This window comes from Pterocles gutturalis, unplaced genomic scaffold, assembly GCF_000699245.1.
Source record: "Pterocles gutturalis isolate BGI_N339 unplaced genomic scaffold, ASM69924v1 scaffold9722, whole genome shotgun sequence".
In the NCBI taxonomy this organism is placed as follows: domain Eukaryota; kingdom Metazoa; phylum Chordata; class Aves; order Pterocliformes; family Pteroclidae; genus Pterocles; species Pterocles gutturalis.
The window spans coordinates 1-8,421 of NW_010110229.1; the positions used below are offsets into that span (position 1 = coordinate 1).

The 8,421-nt window shown below is 39.7% G+C and overlaps 1 protein-coding gene across 1 annotated transcript in view; it reads right to left on the reverse strand.

Moving 5' to 3' along the window:
• Nucleotides 1-709: 709 nt before the first annotated feature.
• LOC104461618 (metastasis-associated protein MTA1) overlaps nucleotides 710-8,421 on the reverse strand; it is a gene marked incomplete at its 5' end in the record, with an annotated part of 35,790 nt that continues 28,078 nt past the window's right edge. Inside the window, 2 exons of the mRNA XM_010073267.1 lie at nucleotides 710-769; nucleotides 7,864-7,938. Coding sequence (XP_010071569.1) covers nucleotides 710-769; nucleotides 7,864-7,938 — 135 coding nt within the window. The remainder of the gene's footprint in view (nucleotides 770-7,863; nucleotides 7,939-8,421) is intronic.

Below are 8,421 nucleotides of genomic sequence, written 5' to 3' on the forward strand. Positions count from 1 at the left end.
ATAAATTTTAATATATTTTTATATAAAAATTTATATCTATGTAAATGACATTGGGAACAATGCCACAGTGGTGATCCAAAATTTAAGAAGAACAGACATATTATTGAGCAGTTAACTACTAGCCTTTTGTTCACGCCTGTGCTGACCTGCAAGCAAGTCCCCAACTCCCAGTCCATACAAAAATAAAAATCAGAAGATAAGTAATGGTTGCTTCAGGATGGGAATATTATACAGAATGAAGGGAACAAGCAACATTACAGCGCAGCATCGTAACCAGAAAAGCCCTGAAGGGAAAGTCATCAGCTGCCCATGGAGGAAGTACCCTGTGTTCCAGAAGTGAAACGTCAGCATGTGGGAACAGCTTTGTCTTTTACACAGTGTAAGGATACTGGGAGGAGCGCCGCTTGGTTCTAGCCAACTTTGAAATATCAAAGCTATTGTGTTTTCTTCCACAGGGCAGCTTGTTGTTTATTAGCGTAAGGGTGGTTAGCATTAACTCAGCTAAAACAAAAAGGAATTCAAGCCTACCGAAGCATCAGCAGAAGGTTCGTTATATTGGTAACCTGATTTAATAGTTCTGACATGTTCGTTCAATTATGTCTCTCATTACATAATTAAAGCAAATATATAATACTGGCAGGCCATAGAAACTGCTATACCAGACCCTCTACAATGAAATAGAAAACAAAACCACACAAAAAGATACTTACTAGTTGGGTATATACACTTGTTTTAGCTTGCTTTCTGCTTCTGCTGCTTTCAATCGTTTCTTTAGAAAGAAAAGGAAAAAAAGAAAAAAGTTAGAATAAAAAGAAAATAAGGATTAATTTACCTGGGAGTCAAGCAACCTGTGAAAACTTTAGTGCTTATTAACAAATAACGGAGTTTTCCTTTCACTGAGCAGCTACCACAAAAGCCTTTTCCAACAGGAAAATATCCACAGAAAATTGTGGCACCAAACAACCATGTACACAGCTTCTCAAAAAAGTCAAAGAGATGACAATCTGCTATTTGTAAGGACAAACTTTTCAGTCCCCTTCACTTCAGTACAAATTCATGTATTGTTCATCCCACAACCCTTTTTTTTTCCTGCAGAGAAGATCTGACATATCAGTCCATGTTTGCATGATAAAATTCACCAATTGGACAATAACAGATATAGTAATGCACCCTCTCCCTCATATTTCCTCACCAGCTGAACCAATTCAAAGAGTTTGAACAAAAATTTTTTTGTTGATAGTCCTCGCTTTTGAAGACTGAGGGACACAGGAGATCTTCTTTAAAAGCTAAAAAGGCCAAGAGCTCAGATCAAAACCGACGCAGAATTACCCAACAGACTTTTTAATTATGGTACGTCATCACTTCTGACTAAACATCAGCCATGGGCAACCTGTACAGTTGCACTTTCTAAAGGTGAGACGCTCTAGGTACACAAGCACTATGCATTTATTCCGCTTTGAGACAACAAGGAAATAAACCCCAGGCACATGTACACATGGCAGGGGACAGGTAGCAAAGAACTTCAAACTTTTATAACTCAGAGTTTCACACCATTTAAAAAGTAAAGGAGACATTCTGAGGTTCAACTTTTCTCTTTATTACTTAAGCTAAATTAATTTAGGGTGAACCTCTGGAGGCCTCCAGTCCAGCCTCCTGCTCAAAGCCAGGCCCACGCTCTTCAACATCCATGCCAGTCACAGTCTGCATAAAGCCACGACAGCATTTTCCAAACAAACCAGCAGCATGGTGATATTCTAGACAAACAGATTAGCTCAACACTTTCTATGCAGCAGCCTGAAGGCACAGCCTAGGAAAATAATTGCAAAGCTAAAGGCAGCATCTTCACAGAAACAAGAAGCACCAGAAAATGTAATAAAATTGGAGAATGTGTCACTGAGGAACTGGACAAAGATAACAAAACCTTTTTACAGGGACACAATGGACACAGAGAACATTGAAGTAGAAGTTTCCCATAAGCATACAGCTTGCTTTGATCAGAGCGACAGTCTTAAGCACTGGCTTTCCATTTGACAGCCTGGCAGTTCCTTGACAAAGCTCTCTAGACTCCTGAAGAATTCCTGTCTTCCCTTCTCCTGCCAATCTATCTTAGAAATAAAGAATGAAGTTGTCAGACAAGAGAACAAGGACTGAGAAAAGAGAACTTCTGAAAGTTATCCTGAGACCATGGGCACACCTTCAGAGAGCTGCATTCAAAAGCTGACTTTTCTGCTGGTGGAGGGAAGTTTCACAGATTGCTTCTGTTAAATCTTGGCTGAGACAAGAACAGCTACCTAAAAACTGTCCTCAGGAAAAGACTTTGTGAGGACAAGGAACTTCTACTGGTAGAGAACTCGGGGGTTTTTTGGTGGTTTTTTGTTTTGTTTTTTTTTAATTTCCACTAGATTTCTAGATTGTAGGGGAAAAAAGCTGTAGTTTTCCTGACAAAAGCTCCCAAGGGAACTATCTAGAATCACTATGTTACGACAATTTTGGAAATCTATGAATGCAAAAGCTTCATGCAAGCACAAAGCACTAGCAGCAGATGAAATATTCTGCTATCCACAATGCAAAGTCTTTTGCCTTGCAGCCACGGCTATTTTAGGGTATTAAGCAACATTTTAGTAAGCTGGTGATGAACGTTAACCTTGCACCGCAGATTTTCTTTGTGATTGACAATCATGGCGCAAGCTCTGAGCTAACAAATGCCATAAGTCATCTGGACCTAGCGATACCCTCCTGTCCCACAGCTGCCCGAGGATCAGCGCAGAGCAAGACACAGAGCATATGCCTTTATTACAAACTAGTGTACCAGGAAAATTGAAGGTTTTCAGAAGGTACCACAGTGTCCTGGATAAGAGGTTTTGCACTAAGTACCTGCGGCTGTGAGCGATCAATAGAGAAGATATGATGAGTTTCCTATTTTCTGACAGTGACTGATACCAGAAGGTACAAAAGAAAGGTGCATGAAACGTAGTCCTGCACAATTTCGGAACAATCCCCCCAGAGAAAGTGCTTTGCTAGGTCCTTTGCCAGTTATTAATTGATTTGTGCCTGAAGCATATTTACACTATAAATTCTTAATGTCGTCTGATGTAGTTATAAACATCCTCATCCACAAAAAAAAAAATCCCAAAACATTTGTAACTTTTTCTAGTAGTCTGGCCCAAGTGAAGCCTTTTGTCTTTGAGTTATTTATAAACACACATCTTAAGTATATCCTCTTATTTACCTCATCATATTCTCCCCATCTATAAAAGGGAGATATTGCCAACTTGTCTATCCCACAGGGACCAAGGGATTAAAATCCTAAGCACTGTATGTTCCAGTTGGTGCAAACATCTGTCCTTTATGTATCCTCTCCCTAGATTTGAGATCTTTCATTCTGCCCTCTGAGCTTGAAAGAGTTTTATAATACGTGACATACCAGAACAAAAGTTTGTGGTCATTTTCTAAAGGGTGAACATTTATGAAGAGAAAATAACAGAAGAAATCCAGGAAGGCAGGGGATATTTCAAGGTCCACAATGCAAGAGTTGGGTTGGTAGACAGCATAGGGATGCCTCAGGTATCTTCAAATATTAAGTCTTTATTAGTGGATGATAGGGAAGATAAATTGCATTTTCTAGACTTAGAGGAGAACTTTCATATTGTTTATTCTTTTTTTAAAACTCTGAACATACAAGTGCTCCTGGGAAGTGAGGGAGATGGGACAGAAAAGGTAATTAGCCTGCGATGCATTTGGGAGAAATGTTTCCAGCTGCTTGTGCTCCAGCAACACATCTCAGCACTGATGTGTGCTACGCACGGTCTCTGTCACTTGCTTGCCAAAACGGACATAGTTCCCTGTTACGTAGGCTTAACGGGAGGTGTTCAGGGATAAAATGTCCTACAGGTGTGGAAAAGCATTTTTTTGATGTTATTTCTACTCTGCTAGTAGCGCACAGTACTTTATGAAGGCTAGTACATTAAGATGTCATTCATGGCTCCTGGCTAGGTACAAAGGTGGCTTGCTTCCCTTAACAAAGATACTTTCTATCCACATCAAGATTCACCCAGAGCTCCCTCCTTTAAGCTCCCTACCTCATGTAGTGAAATACAAGGGCACTTCCACTTTCTCCAGCATCTTCTCAACACTACGCATAACTTAGAACTGATTTTCTCTGTCTATTCCTCCTATGCTTTTCTAATGGCATTTCCACATAAGAAACAGAACAGTAGAAATTAATAATATTTCATCTTCTTCTTGAAGTTACATGCTCCTCAGGCACAAATAAAAAGTCAAAAAGTAAATCAGAGCCTTCAACTCTCAGAAAGCATATGACTAATTCAGTCATCTGGCACTGCCATGTCCTGAGCTCTTCTCAACTGCCCCTCAACAGTTGGAAAGTGTTATGTTTTAAAGTTTTCAGGACTTTCCCTCATGAGATGCAAAACAGTAGAAGCATTTAAAGATCTTAAAAAAAAAAAACCACTCTGGAATTCACAACTACATGAACTCAACCTTTACTTGGAATGAAAATGTAGGCATACACAACATCACATCAACTCTTAAAGAGTTTTCATATCAGTGGGGGAAGCCATAAAACAGCACTTACTCAGTGGATGCCATTTCAAACCTTTCTGAATCAGAAACACATGCTCTTGTGAATTGACACAGGAAATCTGTCTCAAGAAAAGGATGCATTCAAAGGAGACACGGGACACTGAATTTAGAATGCATCTCCCTCATTCTCTTCAGGACAACTCTGAAAGGGTGTCTTTGACAGTAGAGCGCTTGGGATAACTTTGGACAGACACTCAGGAGCCTACATCAGACCATGAATTCTGCATTGACATTGCAGTAGAATTACTCCTCTAGCAGTTCTGTTCTTGGAAGGTCAACCCTTCTCTTGAAATGATTGAACTCCCAGTAATCTTCCAAAGCATGGTATAGCTGAAGCCAAACAAAAATTACTGGATAAGAGATCCAAGTGTATGCTCCAAAACAAGTCAAACTGCATGTATCTCAGTCGCACTATCCTACTCACAAGACAAGAAGTGCTGTATTAAGCCTTTCGACCTCAGGTGTACCAAGTGTAAGTATACTGTATTGTTCAGTCCTGAGATAGCTTCTTCTGCTGAAGTCAACTCAAAATTTAACTTCCTCAATGGCAAGGGACAGCTGGATTCTGCCTCGGATTATTACAGTACTTTCTTGCTCCAAGCAATCTCAAAGGAAATTCAGAAGGATGTGAACAGTTCCCAACTAACTGTTTTTCATCAAAGCAAGCAATTGGCTGATGACAAAAACCTTCATTACTATCTTCTGTAACTCACAGAAATAGACAGTTTAAAGGGAGGTTTTCATGTTTATTCAGCCAAAGTTTATACAAGAACGAGAAAGTGATCAATATTTTTTTTAAATACAATAACGTACAGCCTTGGAATATAATTTAATCATCCTCTTAGGAGGAGGGCAAGTGAAAGTGAAACAACTTGGGATATACACTTCTCATATCCTTACTTCGCACATTTTCAATATCTTATGTACAAAAATGCTGTTAGCCCCAGAACCATTTTGTGGTATTAGACTAAGGAAAGAATCTACACAGACAAAACACTATGAAGAAACAGATGGAAAAAGTGCTGAGGGATATTATCTATCAAAGTCTTTGCACACATCAAGTAAAATATAAATGCAATAGACCATTGTTTCAACTACAGCTTCCTATGCTTTCTTTGTGGTTATATATAGACAGCTCTCCCAGGCCTTTTATAAATTTTTAATAGTATTATTTGCTTGTAAAAGCTGGGAATTTGAGATGAGGTCTTCAGCTCAATTCAGACTTAATTGATGAGCCATCTCTGTACTGCAATTTCTACCTGTTCAGCTTATACTGTCTCCTAGTGCAGAGCCTCTAACTGGAAGTTTTCCCAAATCCCCACTCCCTGGCACATTGCTGGGCAGCACATGTAAAGTACAGTATAACCATGACAGAAAACCCACTGCACAGGAATACAGCAAAACACTATGAGAAACTAGTTTGTTGGGTTTTTTTAATTGCTACAAGAACAAATAATCACTGTTTAGTGCAACTATCCCCTCTGCAACTTTGTCTATGTAATAAGAAAGTTCAAGAAAGTGGAAAAATGGAAAAGAATTTGACCACTTCTTAATCAAGGCGCAGTTTCTCCAGTTGTTTTGCCTTCCCCAGTACACAGGCCTGGAAGCAAACACCTGGGACACAATTCCCGTCTGTCTCCTATGGTATCCAAGAGCAAACACCAAAGAAACTGTTCCCTACCCCTTATTCCCACCACTACCATTGTTACATACCTCAAGATGGGCAGAAACAGAACTTCGCCACTGCAAACGTACTGTGGACTTTCTGAGCAGTGGGGACATGGATTTTGGTTTAATCTTTTCCCAGGATTCCTACTATTGTTGCTGTTCTGACTGCACAGGTGTGATATTTTCATGCAACAGCATTCTAGTTTTCACTGACTGAGAGCATAACTTTCCTCACTTTTTCTGATACCTACCATATTGCTAGATGGATTTTTATTAGTAAAAGAAGTGAGGTAAGATAAAAGATACAGGGAAGAAGATAAAGGGATTCCTCTCAGTGCAAATATTGAGTGCAGTACAGGCTGAGTACACGCAGCTATCACCTCCTGAACAGTTCTCACTAGACAGTATAGCAACACTCCCTATATCCATGGTACACACAGTTCAGTGCGGAAGGAAAGACCATGACCTCATTCCTCCAGCACCTTTTTTCCCCACCATGTCAGCTTCCATCATCATCCCACTTTCCTACCACTTATTTCCTTACCCGAAGGAAAAGTTTCAATCAAAGAATGAATTTGGGAAAATATTGGAATGAGAATGCAGATAATATTTTTTTAAAAAGTAATACACAACTGATGCAAAAAAGAGTTCTCATTTGTCCTGAGGATCCCTCTGTAATTTAAACAGTGTTCCGATCAGAAAGAAAATGGTAAAAATCACATTACAGACCAGGATGCCCAAATACAGCACATGCCAAATATTGGTCAATGCCTCAGGCATCCAGTCTTTATCCCAGGCTGAATTTCCAATGAAGCAAGTTAAGGCAGGACTTTTTTATAACTCCACTTTTTCTAATACTTCGAATAGATGCCTAAACATAATAATTATAATGAAAAATCCATTATATATTTCTCCCTTCTTTTAACTAATTTTCACATTAAATATTACAAGTAGTTTTCAGCAACTGATACTCCGCAACATTTTACACGCTGCTTGCATTGTGCTTGCTTTATTTAAGGCACCAAGCAGCCTTCATATTTAAACGAGTAGAGATAAAAATGATTGTAAACACTAGTCAAAGTTGATTCTCAAGTATAACGACTCTGGGAATTTGAGCCATCAACGCTTTCTGGATAAACACTTTACTTGCAGTGGGGGGAGTCTGCATGCATCTGCAAAGTCACGGGCAGACAGAGGTGGAGAATTAGCATGGGTGCCTGTTGTTCAGCAACTGCCCACCCCCCCAGAAAAGTCAAAACTGAAGTTAATGGTGACCTTGAACTCTCCAGGCAGAAGTTAAGTGTATTCCCTTCCTCAAGCTACTTAATTTCAAAACAGATATTTGAAAGCTCCAAACAAACAAAGCAGCAGCAAACATGAAAAGAAAGCACAAATGCCAACATTACATGTTTGTATCTACAGAATAGTTGATGAGTTTAGTGACAAGAGATTGCTCGGTGCTTCAGATCATTACAGAAGGCACCTATTGGAAAGGTTGAACCCCAAGAGGGAGAATAAAGCAACAATGTTTGGTTTCAAAGGTACGTAAAACATTTTCTGTTAGAATGATAGAGGTGATTGTGACTCTCTTACCTGTTGAACGTATCTGTCTGTAGTTTTCCACATATAGTAATATTCTATTATGCTTGTTAAGGACTTCCATGGGAGCTAGGGACATAAAGGAAAAGCAGCAGTCATTGCAGGGAGCAGGAACACAGCCTCACTGAAATTCACAGGATTCCTTTCACAGACAGTTTAAAGCAGAGTCTTGCAACTACTAACCCTCCTAATAGAAAAAGACAGTGTCTGAACCTCCTAAGGGCATTAGATGCACATGGGACCCATGTTAAATTAAATGCCCTTCAAAAAATACGGCTTTCAGTGTAGAAGTAGAGCAGGTTACAGGTAAATCGTCATGCTGCCTCGACTCCACAGTAAACCATTCAAGAGAGGCACAATGTGGAAGGGAGCCCACTGGCTCAGACTCTCTGCTTGAGCAGCAAAGACTCAAGAGCCACAACTACAGTAACACAGTTCTGATTTGCGCTGCTTCTATGGAGCTGACCCATCAAAAACAAAGTAATAACTACTAACAGAATTATACCCTGCCAGCTCTGTTCTCTGTGTGAGAAGGACGAGGATTTCAGCAGG